The 16,364-nt window shown below is 43.3% G+C and overlaps 1 protein-coding gene across 1 annotated transcript in view; it reads left to right on the top strand.

Annotated features, from left to right (window-relative positions):
• The window catches only part of RALGAPA2 (Ral GTPase activating protein catalytic subunit alpha 2), a 252,419-nt gene that overhangs the window by 82,324 nt on the left and 153,731 nt on the right, over positions 1 to 16,364 (top strand). The window contains exons 14-16 of the mRNA XM_068986760.1: positions 210 to 321; positions 2,462 to 2,699; positions 6,077 to 6,241. Of these exons, the coding sequence (XP_068842861.1) occupies positions 210 to 321; positions 2,462 to 2,699; positions 6,077 to 6,241 (515 nt within the window). The remainder of the gene's footprint in view (positions 1 to 209; positions 322 to 2,461; positions 2,700 to 6,076; positions 6,242 to 16,364) is intronic.

Below are 16,364 nucleotides of genomic sequence, written 5' to 3'. Positions count from 1 at the left end.
ATCTCCTTGCAGTCCAAGGGACTCTCAAGAGTCTTCTCCAACACCACAGTTCAAAAGCATCAATTCTTCAGTGCTCAGCCTTTTTTATACTTTTGAATAACGTGTGATTATCCATTTTGCTGAATTCTTACGAGAATTTCTTGTACCTATATGTGTAAGTGCTTTGGAGGTGTGATTAATAACATGAGTTTTTATTTTGGGTGGCCCAGGGAACAGATGTTGCAAATACTGCTCAGGATAACAGAAGCTGTCATGCAGAAGCCAAAGGATAAACAAATCAAGGACTTGTTTGCCCAGAGCTTGGCAGGGTTACTGTTTAGGGTAAGTCTTTTTTTTTTTTTTTTTTTTTTAATTAAAACACTGCAAATGTAAGAAATGAATCAGATTTTTTCAGCAAATCAGTTATAATTATTGAGAATTTCAAGAGTAAAATTGGACTGCCTTTAAAAAGTTTCTAGAAATTTAACTAGAAAATTTCCTTCTTGAATGTTCTCTTGAGAGTTGTAATCAGTCTTTATGGTTAGTGCTGGGCCTTTAGGCCTTCCCAGCTCTCTGCCATCTGCTTCCTCTCTTGATTTCCTTGAGGTTACTAGAAGTTAGGAAGACAGCAAGTGCTGATGGCCTTGGCCTTAGGCCAGGTGGATTTGAAGAGGTGCAGGACAGACAGCACGGGTGTGTGGGTAGGATGGGAGACGTTAAGATAGGAATGCAGGTGTGAGGGCTGTCGGTGTGCTTAGCGATTGTGTTTAAAGCCTCAGGACTGAGTGGGATCACCTGGGGAGAGGGGATGTGTCAGAGAAAGAAGGCCATCTCCCTGATGGTGGAGGTGAAGGATGGTGCCCCCAGGACGTGCACGTGGGCTTCCAGGGAGCAGATAGAAAGGTCTGGAAGGCAGCAGAGACATCTGGGCTAAACAGTGAGCAGATGGCCCTGGAGCCGCGAGAATGGGGACCAAAGACCCAGGTGGAAGGTGGGCTGGCAGAGAGTGGAGTGAGTGTGGAACATGGATGAGTGTGGAAGATGGATGAGTGCAGACAGTTCTGTTAAGAAATTTGCTTTGAAAGGGGAAGAAAGGGCTGTAGCTCGAGGGGGCATCAGGGTTCACAGGATTCAAGGGAACTTTGTAAGGTTTTTGTGTGTGTGTGTGTCATAAGTAAGGATTGGATCATGTTTCCATGCTGATGGGTAGGAGCTAGGGAAGTTGGATGGGCAGGGGGTCAAGGTGATGTGGGGTTAACAAAAGTGCAGAGGTTGAGGAGGAGGCTGGGAGCAGGGTGGGGGCCATGCTCGGGAGAGCAGGGCCCCCTCGGTGCCCGTCCAGCATCCAGGGGAGGAGCTAAGCAGACTGGGGCCTGGTGGGCAGAGGGTCTGCATGAGTCATCTGCTGCAAGTCAGGCAGGAGCTGGGGCAGGTGGAGGTTTACCTGTGGGAAAGGTCCCTGCAGAGATGGGGGCAAGAATGTCTCAGAAGACAGAACAGGCTCCCCAGGTCCTGCCAGGACCAGCCTCAGATACTAGCATCGTTTCGAATCAATATCTTTGTTCAAAATGATAACTGATTTCACAGTAGTTCAAGTCTTGATTGCCGTTCATCAGATGCATTTTCAGAAATTAAACTCAATACCCCAAAACACTTTTTACTTTAAAATTCGACTTAAGTTGAGTCGCTCAGTCGTGTCCGACTCTTTGCTACCCCATGAATCGTAGCACACCAGGCCTCCCTGTCCATCACCAACTCCCAGAGTTTACTCAAACTCACGTCCATTGAGTCGGTGATGCCATTCAGCCATCTCATCCTCTGTCGTCCCCTTCTCCTCCTGCTCCCAATCCCTCCCAGCATCAGCGTCTTTTCCAATGAGTCAACTCTTCGCATGAGGTGGCCAAAGTATTGGAGTTTCAGCTTTAGCATCATTCCTTCCAAAGAAATCCCCAGGGCTGATCTCCTTTAGAATGGACTGGTTAGATCTCCTTGCAGTCCAAGGGACTCTCAAGAGTCTTCTCCAACACCACAGTTCAAAAGCATCAATTCTTTGGCACTCAACTTTCTTCACAGTCCAACTCTCACATCCATACATGACTACTGGAAAAACCATAGCCTTGACTAGATGGACCTTTGTTGGCAAAGTAACGTCTCTGCTTTTGAATATGCTATCTAGGTTGATCATAACTTACCTTCCCAGGAGTAAGCGTCTTTTAATTTCATGGCTGCAGTCACCATCTGCAGTGATTTTGGAGCCCCCAAAAATAAAGTCTGACATTGTTTCTACTGTTTCTCCATCTATTTGCCATGAAGTGATAGGACCAGATGCCATAATCTTAGTTTTCTGAATGTTGAACTTTAAGCCAACTTTTTCACTCTCCTCTTTCACTTTTGCCATACTAATACTAATTTTAAGTATTTTGTCAAAAGGACACTTCTTCCAAGTGACTATTGAATTCTTTCATCGATCCATTGTTTTCAGACGCTCATAGTGGCCTGGATCCGAGCAAACCTCTGCGTGTTCGTTTCCCGGGAACTCTGGGATGACTTTCTTGGGGTGCTCTCCTCCCTCACGGACTGGGAGGAGCTTATCCATGAATGGGCCAGCATCATGGACTCATTGACGGCTGTGCTGGCCAGGACAGTGTATGGAGTTGAGATGACCAATCTACCTCTGGACAAGTTAAGTGAACAGAAGGAAAAGAAACAGCGAGGCAAAGGTATTCCATCTCTGGCCCCTCTGGTGACCCCGGGTGTCTGAGCTGAGTGTATGCATCTGTGCTAAGTCACTCCAGTTGTGTCCCACTCTTTCCGACCCTATGGACTGTAGCCCACCAGGCCCCTCTGTCCATGGGATTCTCCAGGCAAGAATACTGGAGTGGTTTGCTGTGCCCTCCTCCAGGGGATCTTCCCTACCAAGCGATCAAACCCACGTCTCCATGTCTCCTGCATTGCCAGGCAGGTTTTTTACCACTAGCACCACCTGGGAAGTCCAAGGCTGAGTAGGAGTGTGCATTAAACCCCAGGCAGTCATTGCTTGGAATTGCATCAGCTGAACCAATGGTGTCTTTTTAACAGTGGCATTCAGTCACATATCCTAGCTGTGTCCCCTTCCTAAGGATGATGGATGGATGCAGGGGCTGTGGGGGAAGGAGGAGGGAGGAGGAGGACTGAGAGCTGTAGTGATAGCAGTGGAGGTGGGGACACCTCTGCCATCACCCTCACAGGAGGCTGTGAAATCCATGCCACTCTCCCCACATCACAGACCAGACACTCAAGAACAGAGTCCATAGAGATTGGCTCATTTGGGGGGTCACACAGCTAAGAAGTGGTAAAGCTGGAAATCAAAGCCAGACAAGTCCCACTCAAGACACCCCGATATTTGTCATTTTTTCTGCTGCCTTCCTGGGGAAGGTGGAGGATTCTGAGTGCTTCCCATGAAGTTGTTTAGCTTTGTTCTGTTCCAGGGTGAGAACTATAGTGAGACCTGGAGTCAGATCCAGCTGGGAACTTCAGTGATGGTGTCTATTGAGATGACACTTTGGAAGTCCATCCTTGTTACGTTTTTTAAGGCTGTGACACAGTCCTTGGGATAATTCCCTGTCCTCCAGCTTATTATGTAACCATTTTGAGTCTGCTTATAGAAATACACGTAATGCAATAGATAGAATATCTAAGGATGCTGGGACAGAATGAACATTGTCGGAGCTCCAGCAGGTGGATAAAATGCAAGGATGCAGGTAAAGAGCCTCGGGGCTGCACGGGGAGGCAGGGAGGGGGCAGATTTGACTCTGATCATCAACAGGGTAGCATCAGAGCATCACCGAGGGCAGAAGGTGTAAACAACCTACTTGCCTGGCTTTTCCAGGTCCTAGGATCTGAGAGGAGTTTTTTCTCCAAAGACTCCCAAAGGGCACATTACCTGGCATGGTCAGCTGCAACCTCCACAGTGGTCTTAGCATAGGTTGTGTCAGTTAGCTTTGCCATGTGACAACCCCAAAACATAATGGCTTCAAATAACACTGTTTATTTAAATTATGATTTTAGGGATTGGCAGTCAGGGTTGGCCTCCCTGGGATGGATCTGCTGGCCTCACATCTGCACCTGCCATCAGCCAGGCTGTGACCTGCTCACAGTTCTGCTGTCGGGCTGGCCAGCTGTCAACTGCAGTAGCGGAGGTGAAGGGGCTGAACGTGCTTCCTCACCCCTGCAGGCTTGCTCAAGCTGTTCACCTAATGGCTTAGGGGGTCCAGGAGCAGCAGGAGGGCGAGCCCATTCTCAAGTGCATTTCAGATCTCTACTTGGCCAGTGTTTGCTGCCAAAGTATGTAATGTGTTGGAGCTCAGAGTCAGTGGGGGAGAGGATGACAGAGGATGTGGGATACAGGAAGTGCGAACCAATTATAATGATTTGATAGCCACAGAGACATGTAATTAACATGACTGGTTCCTAGAATGTCTCCACTGCCATCTGTGAGTAGCTCCCCGCGGCATCAATTAGTAAGAACAAGTCAGTGAGAAACCAAAACTAGCTAGCTGAGGTCTGGGGCATTCCAGTGAAACTGTCCAATCCCAGTTTAGATTTAGACTGTCTACTGCAGTGATGTCTTCACATACTTTAGGCAGAAGATCCTTTTTTTTCCCCCTTGTTGAAGCTATACAGAGCCCCTTCCTTAAAAAATATATACAAGAGTGGAGATATGGGATGAAGTGAGGGCAGGGAGCCCAGAGCCTGGGCCCTGGGCCTCTGTAGTGACCTCTGTGGCAGCTCTGAGGGTTGCTGTGTAAACCCAGAGTCCAGGAGGGTCAGGATGCTTCCATCCAAGAACTTGGTTTCCTAAGACCGTGGCTCTCAGCCCAGCAGAGTCTACCTGATGAGGATGCCTTTCAGGATGGAGGGAGTGGCTGAGACAAAGTAAGGATCTTCTCAAAACTCAGCACATTCCCCAGCTCCTCAAATTCTTATAATCCTCCCTCCCTTTGAACCCCCAGAATATTCTCTTCCCCTCCCACCGTGTGAGCACAGATTCCTAGGCTTGTCAGAGATAAGCTTGCCTTGGGAAGGTAAACAACTTTAGAAAAATGCTATTTATGGACAGATACAGAACAAATTTGGTTATTTAATGACCGTGACAAATATTTCTGATTTACTCATGTTGCTTTATTCCAAAAATGGATATAAATATTTACTGTAGAAATCCTTGCTGTACAAGCAGTAGACTTGTGGAAACAAAGTACACTCTCAGAAGAATCTGGGTGTGCAAGTGAACCACAGGTGGCATCCGCCAGCCATGTGCCCAGAACCCTCTAAGTGTCTCTTTCTCTTTTCTTCTGTATCCATTTTGATCCCTGACCACTGACTTGAGATATTTGTCTAGAGCAGTATGAGAGGAGAAAAGAAAAGATGAATCCCAGATCTTCAACATTTTACTATTTCTGAGCTTCACTTAAAAAGGATTTTTGTATTATTTGTAGCATTTCGTTGACTTTGCTCACTTGACTATAATTAGAGTTTATGGGCACGGATTTCTTTTGGGGATTTGTGGAGAGGTTTGTGTCTGCAGGACAGAATACTGTTCTAAAATCAGTGATCTCTCATTTTCTGGTTTATAGAAGCATTTTTTGGAGTGTCCCAGGAGCAGTAGTTGGAGAAGGAAATGGCAACCCACTCCAGTATTCTTGCCTGAAAAATTCCATGGACAGAGAAGCCTGGTGGTCTACAGTCCATGGGGTCGAAAAGAGTCAGACACCCCTGAGTGACTAATACACACAGGGAGCAGTGGTGTGGTTCATTTGACATTGTTCTTACATTGAGAAAGATGTATTCATGTTTTTGTACACCAGAATGAATGCTGTGAAGATAGGAGAACTTTCTTGAGACCATTGAAGGGGCTTGAAAAATACTTTGGCAACAGGAATTTTCAGTTGCCTGATGGATGACTCACCTCCTAAATTGCAGTGTAGGAAGTGGTACCCAGTCTGCTGCAGGAGAACCTGCTGATTATACATCACTCTATGTAGGGGGTTTGCTGAGCGGCACGGGCTAGGGGAGGAATCATGAAAAAACCAGCCCCTGGATTGTGTTTCTTGTCTTATAGGCTGTGTTCCAGATTCTCAGAAAGGAAGCACTGTGGGGAGGTCCTTTTCTCTGAGCTGGCGGAGCCACCCCGACGTGGCCGAGCCCATGAGATTCAGGAGCGCCACCACGTCCGGGGTGCCAGGGGTCGAGAAAGCCAGAAACGTAGTCCGGCAGAAGGCAACCGGTAAGCGCAAGTCCTAGTATTTCTCCATGGAATGGATGTATAGAAATTATAGGATTTTAATGGATTTATAAGGATGTTTTTTAACAGCTTTAAAATTCCACTCAGAACTTAAGTTCGAGGCCTTTTGCTGACTGAGATGTCGCTATATCTTTTCAGCTTTCTGTCCACTCTTCCAAATCGTGGTTTTTACTATTTATTTCTAAATTCTCCATCATGATAAAGAACTTGAGACGTGAATATCAAGTGAGATGTTGGTGCAAAAGAGAGAAAATTGGCATTTTGTTTGAACCTCGAGGAAGACGGATTCTTGGTCATTGCACAGCCAGTGGCGTTGTTGTTTTTTTCAGTGTGCATCTTAACAGAGCGTGGAAACTTAGTCCACCAAAGAAAAGGAGATTAAAGCTTTAGTTTTCAGGACTGGAGGAAGAATCTACATTTTCTGCTTCTTCGGAAAATGGCACCTAACATGTTTGTTTACACGTTGACCATACAGTCAGTTAGAATTAATAAGAACTTGAATGGGAACCTCCCGTTAATCACACCGTTGCTACACTTTATTCTTAAAAAAGAGAACTCTTTAGTATAAGCTTGTATACAGTATTTGATAAGAACAAATAAAGCTCCAAGCCCTCCCAGTGACTTTGAGGCTATAACTTAACACAGATTCCTGTATGGGACTTACGTGGCAGTCCAGTGGTTAAAAGACTTCACCGTCTAGTGCAAGGGATGCAGGTTCAGTCCCTGTCCTAAACATCCCACCTGCTTCACAGCCAAGAAAAACCAAAATATGAAACAGAAGCCATATTGTAACAAATTCAGTAAAGACTTTAAGAATGGTGCGCATCAAAAACAAAACCAAAGTTAAGACAGATTCGTGTAGGTTTGCTTTTCACATCAATAATGCCATGCAATTCAAATTGATATTCAGCATGTTGACTGCAGAGAGAAAGTCACAATTTCCTGTGATCATAAACCAAAGATTCATTGACACTCTGCATAGTTTCCAGTGCTCAGTCAAGGCTTCCAATAGATGCCTTAGAATCCTGTTTTTTTATGGAAATATATTACACGTTAACCATAACTGCCTCATTGTTTTTCCGATAATATTTGTTGGTCATTATCCCTCATTTACTGCTTCCTTTATCCTCTCCCTGAGGAGAGGCCCAGTTCTCAGAAACAGGCAGCTTTGGAGAAGGCTCACTCACCTATTTCCTTTCTCATCCGAACTCCTAGAGTCTTTTCTTTCTCTTCCACCAATGGATCCTTGAAAGGGATCAGAATAGGAGTTCTTGCCATGCTTGAGCCTCCCAGACTGCCTATTGTCTCTCTCAACCCTTGAATTACAGAGATGACGAAAGTGCTCATGCAAAGCACTTTTTAAAACATGGGTTGCCATTCCCTTCTCCAGGGCATCTTCCCGACCCAGGGGTTGAACCCAGCTCTCCCTCATTGCAGGCAGATTCTTTACTGTCTGAGCCACCAGGGAAGTCCAAGAATACTAGAGTGGGTAAGCCATTCCCTTCTCCCGGGGATTGAACTGGGGTCTCCTGCCTTGCAGGTAGATTCTTTAACCAACTGAGCTTCCAGGGAAGCCCTCTCAACATGTTATCATAGACAAATGATTCTATGTTGCATGTTCTATGTGCCACTACTTAGCCAAAGCACAGCCATAGGAGAGATTACACCTTTGTTTTTCAACGGGTATTCTAGACCAATGATACAATAAAGGTGCTGGTAGGTTTTAGAAAATCCTCTGTGCCTTTCTGTTTGGCAGTGTTCTCAATTGCCTGAGAAGCCATGCAGAAGCAAGTAAAATCAAGTAAAGATGCTTGTAGAGTGTGTCACTTCAAAACCATAAACCTGACCTTTGTAGGAGTCATTCAATCAAAAACACTTAGAACCCTAACCTTTAACAGATAGTGAAGGTGAGAGCTATTGAGTTGGACAGACCTATTTATCTTCATGTATTGGGCCAGAAAGGTTGTTTGGATTTTCCATAGAATCTTACAGAAAAGCACAAATGAACTTTTTCACCAACCCACTATTTTATACACATGGCAACCCACTCCAGTATTCTTGCCTGGAAAATCCCATGGACAGAGGAACCTGATGGGCTATATAGCCCATAGGGTTGCAAAGAGTCAGACACGACTCAAGTGACTAAACAACAACAATGAATATAAACAACAACAATGAATATACGTGTATTTCCTATTCTATATTTTTAAAATTTTAAAATATTATGACTTCTTTTGTTGCCTGTGAAGACAATGATTTTTGAAGATTTTACTATATCATACTGTTTTATAAAAGTAATCTACCTAGACTACATATTAGAATTTTTACTCACTTCAATTTCTTTTTTTGCATATTTTTAGTCTTCTGAGAAGGCCCAGAATATTCTCATGGTAGATTTTGGTTGTGTAGAGGCCCCCTTTTAATGAGGGAACAGCAGTTCATGACATTAGGCTTTGCACTATTAGCATGAAGATGTTTATTATGGAAGATCTATTTGAAAGTGTCTTTTTTTCTAATCCCAGTAAAAGAATATTATAAGATTATTCTAATTTGCCCCACAGACTATACTTAGACTGAGAAAATGTCAGTGATAGTGGTGAGAGGGAAATATAAAATCAGCAATTGTGGAGTGAGGAAATGATGATTAATTTAACAGAATTAACTCTTTTGCACCTTAAAAGGACAGGCAGGGAGAATCTTAGAGAATTAAAAAGTTGACCTTGTTCTCCTGAGTGTGAATGATCCTAAAACCTTACATGTCTAAAGTGAATGGTTAAAGCAGATTTCCACACAAAATAACCTATATTTTATTATTTCTAAAATATCTAGTGATCAATTTCGGGAAAATGCACAATTATTTGATTTATAAAAGGAAAACTTTTTAAATGAAGCATCCCTAACATTGAGACATGGACACATCTTTCAGGAAATTTGAAGTCAAGTTAGTTTGATGTTTACACAGAAGTTGTCTTCACCTAAATAGTATCTAACATGTTTATGATTATGCATTGCAGACAGTTCTCTAGAGCTGGGAATTCTGGTAGTCAGAGAGTGGGGAAAAGACAGGAAAAGTAAGAAGTTTGTTGCTTTTGCAAAAGCGTCACTACCATTGGTAGGTCTATTTCATTAATGTTAAATAAAATCATGTGAAAATAATACAGTAAGTAAACCTTCCTAGTTTTGTTTTAAGGACTAAACTAGTTTTCCTGATGATGGTTTCATATGTATGAGGCCTATTCTCTCCTTACGTCCATTCATTTCATCAAATGGTTTTGAGTAGCAATATATAGTATACAGAAAAGTTAAGAACATCCTAAAGTTTGTAGTAAGAAATTATGGACTTAATCAGCACAAAGTGTGATTTCAAAGGCTGTGTTTCATGAAGATTTTTACTTTTTTTCCCCAAATGTCAGATCCTTGAGTCAGCAAGTTGACTTTTATGTGTTCTTGAGCTTTTAGGATATTTGATTTACTAAATGATTTGCTTTTAAATGCAGTCGTCTCTCACTAAGCCTGATTATTTATGAAACAGTTTTCATCTTAAGTTAGATTCTTCCCTCCCTCACCATGGTCTTTTTGTTTGGGTCCATTTAGAAGAGAAAACTAGTTATAACGTCTGCCCAAGTAAACAGACGACCCAAACGCGAATCTGATACACAGCAGGAAAAAAAAAAAGGAAAGGCTCAACACACAAGGCATTCTATAACGGAGATTGATCATTTGTGAATGGCCCGTTCTCCTCGCCATCAGCATGACTGAAAGTTGGCTGTATTTAGAGACTTATCATTAAATCCTGTGCGTTGTGCCAACTTCCTTTAAAGTCTGAAGTGACCTCCTTTGAATATTTAAAGTGAGCTCAGAAAAATAATAAGGAAAAGGAAGAAGTGAAAGATCTTGATGTTCTCCTGACACTTGACTCTATTGCTTTGTCTCTCCTGGAAGCTAAGCGAAGCCAGTCTATCAGCAACTGTGCCCACCTCTCTGAGGCTTTGCCCGCCACTAAAAGCGTCCCACTCCTCCTCCACACCATGAGCGCTCTCTTCCCCGGTCTCTCTTACTCTTCTTGCTCCCACAGGCTGTCAGGTACTGTAACACTGTCTCTTCTGTCCCACTGTGTCCCTGGGCTGTGTCCCCTCCCGCTTGCTCGCTCGCCCCTGGGTCTGCCTTCCTTTGTTAATATCCCCGCCTCACGCATGTGTGCCTGGCCATTGCACTTGGCGTTTATTTTCAAAGAATGTCGATTGTTTCTAGGTAGTTAACATGCTCAGTAGCAGTTAAATAGTCAACCAGAATCTCTGCATCCGGGCTTTGTATTCTGAGCTGAGAACCATACTATTTTTCTTTTTTTATTGGAATATAATTGCTTTACAATGTTGTGTTAGTTTCTGCTGTACAATGAAGGGAATCAGCTCTCATATATCCCCTCCCTGTTGGACTTCTTCCTGCCCCCCATCCCACCCCTCTGTGTCATCACAGAGCACCAAGCTGAGTTCCTTATTTTATACAGCAGGTTCCCACTAGCTGTTTTACACATAGTAGTATATATATGTCAATGGTACTCTCTCAATTCATCCCACCCTCCCCTTCTCCCCCTGTGTCCACATGTCCAGAGAACCATAGTTTTTAAGAGGGGGAAACAGTGATGCCAGCCTTGTGTGCCTTATATATGGAGCCTATAGAGTGGAAGGGAATCTTCATAAAATTCTAGTGGTTCTGAGGCTGCCAGTGTTAGCGTGTTTGCTGGGCCTCCCTCAGAATGAATGAACTGGAAAAGTTATGCAGGCTACAGTTCCTTGGGGTGAATAAATCATATTCATGTATAAAATAATGATCAGTTTACACAGATTCATACTGATTATTGAGTATGAAAAATAACAATGAGTAGTAAAAACAATTTGAGTAGAAAAAATAACAATGGTGAAAATTGCTAATTTTCAAAAGAAATGTTATTCCCGGCCTTTAGCCAGGTAAAATTGAGTTCAGCTACATATTATTTATATACTTGCCCTTTCTGGTTTATTAAGATGTTGTTGCATCAAAAGTAATTATTAGCATGGACACCTCAACAAAAGGATTTATAGTGAATAATTAGGTCTGTGTCTACTTATTTCTCTGTGATCCCAAAATGAATCTTGTTGCGGAAGAAGGAAGTGTTTTCATGTCCTTTTGGTCTCAGAAAGATAGTATTATAGATTAGTATCTATTTAACATTGGAGATAGCTTAATTGTGGCTTTGAGTGGCAATAAATCATGTCATACTCTGGTTTAGCAAAGCAACATACCCTTGATGAATACATAAAATGTCATGTTACTTACTTCTAGAATATGGTAGAAGAATAAGAACTGCATTTCTTAGAAAGCTCTTTTTGTCTAGTAAATATTGAAGGTGGAAAATAGTAAGAATGGTACACGAGAAGATGGCCACCAGTCAGCTAAATCACTGATGAACATTTAACTGCTTCACAATTTGGTTTTTAAAAAAAATACTCCGACCTGGAGATGATTAAAAAAGTGTTTTAATTAGTTTTGCTTTCTATTTGGCTGATATATGCCCATAAGGTGAAAAGTGTTCCTTTTTCACATCCCATTTCTTTCCCCACCCCATTTTGTTTAAGTTTTTAAAACTAGTTTGCCCAGAATATGTTCTCACAAAAAATGTCTTCCTGTGAGTAATCCCATTTTGGAGGGTTTTTTTTTTTTCTCATTCATTATTATATGTTAGTTGACCCAGGTTCTCTATTCCCATATGTGTGTACACAGTTCCAACAGAAATTGAATAAGATTTCAAGCAGGGATTCTCAACTGGGGACGATTTGCCCCCCAAGTCATCAAGCCAGGGTCCTGCTCCCTGCGTCCAGGCAATGGATGCCGCTAACCATCTTACAATGCACAAGGCTGCTGCAGAGAGCCGTCTGACCCAAAACATCTGTGGTACTGGGATTTGAGAGCTGTCGATTTAGGGTGGAATGAAGCAGGCCGTGCTTGGTCTCTGTTTCTGTGCCTTCACCATCCTCCTCCTAGTTTTACGGCGTAAAGGACCTAGCAGTACAGTGACTTTGAGGATGATCTGCTGATGTTTCATCTGAAAACCACAGTGTGCAAGCTCTCCCCTCGTCTGATGCCATGTCTGCTGTACTAGAAAAGTGATCCATGGTCCCGGGTGACTGTTGTATTAAAGGCCCAGGCCCAGAACGACGTGTGTCAGTCCTCAGTAGGAGATTTTATGTCCCCTATGGGTTGGCCCACGAGAGGATTAAATGTGTGCTCCATTTTAAATTCTGGTGCTGGCCTATCTCGCTAACCTGTTGCTAAATACAGATGTAGTCAGCTAGGCATACATCTGTGTGTGCGTAATACACAGACACTTATTGTTTGTTTGTTTGTTTGGCTGTGCTGGGTCTTCATTGCTGTCCTCAGGCTTTCTCTTGCAGCGAGCAGGGGCTACTCTTCACTTGCAGTGTGAGGGCTTCTCACTGGGGTGGCTTCCTTTGTTGTTCCCGTGTTCCCTGCATTGGCAGGCATATTCCCAACCACTGGACCACCAGGGAAGTCCTACAGACACTTTTAAAGTTGCCCCTCTTTACTATAGATGACGATCGGCTAACTTTGTGTTCTTTTAGGTTCACGTTTCTTGGTTTTGTTTCTTGTCTCACCGACATGTGTTTTAATAATATAACCAATAGACAATTCCTTACCTTCATCCACTCTGATATTCTGATCCCTTTGGGATACCTTATTTGATTGCAGCAGAATTGTGAGACAGTCACGACCACCTGTATTCTGTTAATTCGTATGAATAGCTGCATAAAAGAACACATTGAGGGTGAAACTGGCAGTTTCAGTGACTTCCTTTTTTTTTCTCTCTTCGATGGAAACAGTTCTTTCCAGCTGTTTTTCACTTTTAACTGCTTTAATGTTTGGACATTTATCAATGTGTAGCACAGGCTATGCAGATGGTAGGCTTTATGTTTCTTTGGAGAATATTATAATGGTTGTAATTAGAGGGTCATGATCTTCTCTTGTTCCAAAGGAGGCTTAATGGGGCCTGATCGAAAGCCTCACTTTGCTGCCTCTGCATCTGACTTTTCGGCTTCCAGGTAGCACCGGGTTGTCAGAACGTGCTTATGAACAGGGTCCCCAGCATCCTTGTGGGACACATCGAGATGTTGAATTGATTTATGTCTCTTGTGCTTTTTGTAGGGTCAAGTTGGTTTGTGCCAAGTGTTTTAAAAGTTAGGAAACTACATGAATAATTTTGCTTGTGCAACCTTGTGTGAGGAGTAAACAGAACCCGAAGTTTTGGTAATTGAAGAATGAGTCTCAGTCTGTTTAGTAAGATGGATTAAAGAAGCCTCAAATTAGAGAGTGAATGAAATGTCTTTGAAAAGTAGTCAGATGGTTGGGATAAATTGAAGTTTCTGAAGAGTTTGCACACTTAATTTAATCATGCCAACTCTTCTTTCAGTGGGGAAAAATGAAATCAGTCCTTATTTGGTCATAGTGCTTTGAGTGAGCTTTAGAAAGCAGTGATTTAGTAATGAGCGTTGTGTAACGTATCCTCTCAAGAAGCTAAAAAGTTGGTGCTTTCAGAATTTGGGTTACTAGTTTAGCCCTGCTTGAGAGAATGTGCGTAATCTGGTGATTCTGAGATAAAATTCAGTCCCTTGAAGTGATTTGAATGGTGTGATATTCAAAACAGAGACTGCATTAGACCTCCCAGCATTTATAATGTCCTTTTATTAACTTAGACGGTCCTATTTCTATTTTGCACATCAGATAATCCTCTACCTTGATATTTGCATATCAGTGTTGTTATTCAGTGACTAAGTCATGTCCAACTCTTGGCAATCCTGTGGACTACAGCTCACCAGGGTTCCTTCTCCTTTACCATCTCTCCAAGTTTGCTCAGACTCATGTCCATTGAGTCAGTGATACTATTTAACCATCTCATCCTCTGCCGCCCCCTTCTCCTGCCCTCAATCTTTCCCAGCATCAGGGTTTTTCTAGTGAGGATTTTTCAGGTTTTTCAGCTCTTCACATCAGGTGGCCAAAGTATAGGAGTTTCAGCTTCAGCATCAGTCCTTCCAGTGAGTGTTCAGGGTTGATTTCCTTTAGGATGGACTGGTTTGATATCCTTGCAGTCCAAGGGACTCTCAAGTCTTCTCCAACACCACAGTTCAAAAGCATCAATTCTTCAGTGCTCAGCCTACTTTATGGTCCAGCTCTCACATCCATACATGACTACTGGGGAAACCATAGCTTTGACTATATGGACCTTTGTTGGCAAAGTGATGTTTCTGTTTTTAAATATGCTGTCTAGGATTGTCATAGCTTTTCTTCTAAGGAGCATGCGTCTTTTAATTTCATGGCTGCAGTCACCATCCACAGTGATTTTTGAAGCCCAAGATAATACAATCTGCCACTGCTTCCATTTTTTCTCCTTCTACTTGCCATGACGTGATGGGACCAGATGCCATGATCTTAGTTTTCGGTATTAATGTTAAATGGTTTTGTTAGGAAAGAGCAGTTGCTACATCTGACCCTGGAGAAGAGGGACAGCCTTAACCGAAATAAAAAAGCCAGCAGGGGGAGCTCGAGAACTGTTTTAAAAAGAAAGGAAAAAAAAGTACCAAGAAAATGTTTCTGGTAGTCATTTGTTCATCTGTACAGAACAAATATTGAGTATAGACTTAGAACAAAATATGAGAAAAGGCCCAAAAATGTCCAGTTCCAAATTGGGAAATTGTGTTTAACTTGCGGGGTAAAGAGAATTTGCATGCTTTTTTTTCTTCACCCTCTTTCATGTGACAGCTGAGTCCAGGAGTAGCTCAGGGCACCTGCCCCACAGCCTGGCAGTTCCTGCGACCGGGATTTGCCTCCACCCTCCCCCTCTTCACCGGTCTCCCATCCCACCTGTTCCTGTGGTTTCTGCACACTTGGACTTCCTCCACCTAAGAAGGCTCGATCAGCCTTTTTACAAAAGCAGAGCCTTAAAGCCACATCAGGCCAGCCTATTGGGAAGGCAGAGCAGCTGGCCCTGCAGGCTCTTTATCTGTCTGTTGTCTGAGGACCGGTGGGGACACTTGTGTTTAGAAGCCGTAGTCCCAAGGCTGGGCTTCATCCCACCAGATGGCGATATTCTGTATCCTGAGAAAGATGCTGCCAGCATTGGCCCAGTCCTTATTTGTTTCTGCTCAGAGCCCAGAAACCAACATCTACCAGCTCTTGGCATCACGTTTAAGGGAATAAAGCCCGCTCTTCCCACTGTCCATAAAGACTGGCAGGTGCCAGTTGTTTCTGATAGAAGCAGGAAGCTCTTGGGCTCCCTCTGCTGACATTGGATTTACAAGTAGGTTCATTAACAAATAGAATCCCTTCCCAGAAGGTGTCAGTGTCTTGCATAATTACAATGAACAAGGAAAGAAAACAGTGGGAAGGACAGCCGATGATGTCATCTGGCTTCCTCTGCCTGATACTGAGGAGTCTGGGAGCAGAGCTGTAGGGGGCCAGCATCTGGGATGCTGGATGGAGCATGGTGTCTATGGATGTCCCATGTTTCTTGTGGGGAAGTGAACAGCTCTTGGCTCTTCAGGATCAGAGAAGGGCAGAGACAATGTGGAAAGACGAGGCTGTGGTGGATCTGTCTGCTCTTGCTACCCTGCCTTCCTTTGTTTGTTCCCTGAGTCCAGCTTCTTGACAGTATCTGGATTTAGACCATGGCCCTGCTTCCCTGGTAGCTCAGACGGTAAAGAATCTGCCTGCAATGCAGGAGACCTGGATTTAATCCCTGGGTTGGAAAGATTCCCTGAAGAAGGGAATGGCAACCCACTTCAGTTTTCTTGCCTGGAGAATTCCATGGACAGACCATGGGATTGAAAAGTGACTGAGCGACTCACACTTTTACTTTTACACCTAGACTTTGGATTTGAGGTCTGGTAACTTGTATCCATGTACTTAAAAATAGAATTTTTGTGTGGATAGTAAAAATAAAGCGACAGCCCTTCAGTGAAATCCTCTATTATATTTAGAATCTTCCTACATACAGCTTCTTGGTTGGGGTGAACCAGTCCTTTGGCTTGTGGCTCTGGTTGAAGGTTACACAGAA

The sequence above is a fragment of the Capricornis sumatraensis genome, chromosome 15, assembly GCF_032405125.1.
Source record: "Capricornis sumatraensis isolate serow.1 chromosome 15, serow.2, whole genome shotgun sequence".
NCBI classification, from domain to species: domain Eukaryota; kingdom Metazoa; phylum Chordata; class Mammalia; order Artiodactyla; family Bovidae; genus Capricornis; species Capricornis sumatraensis.
This window is presented reverse-complemented; position numbering and strand designations above follow the sequence as displayed.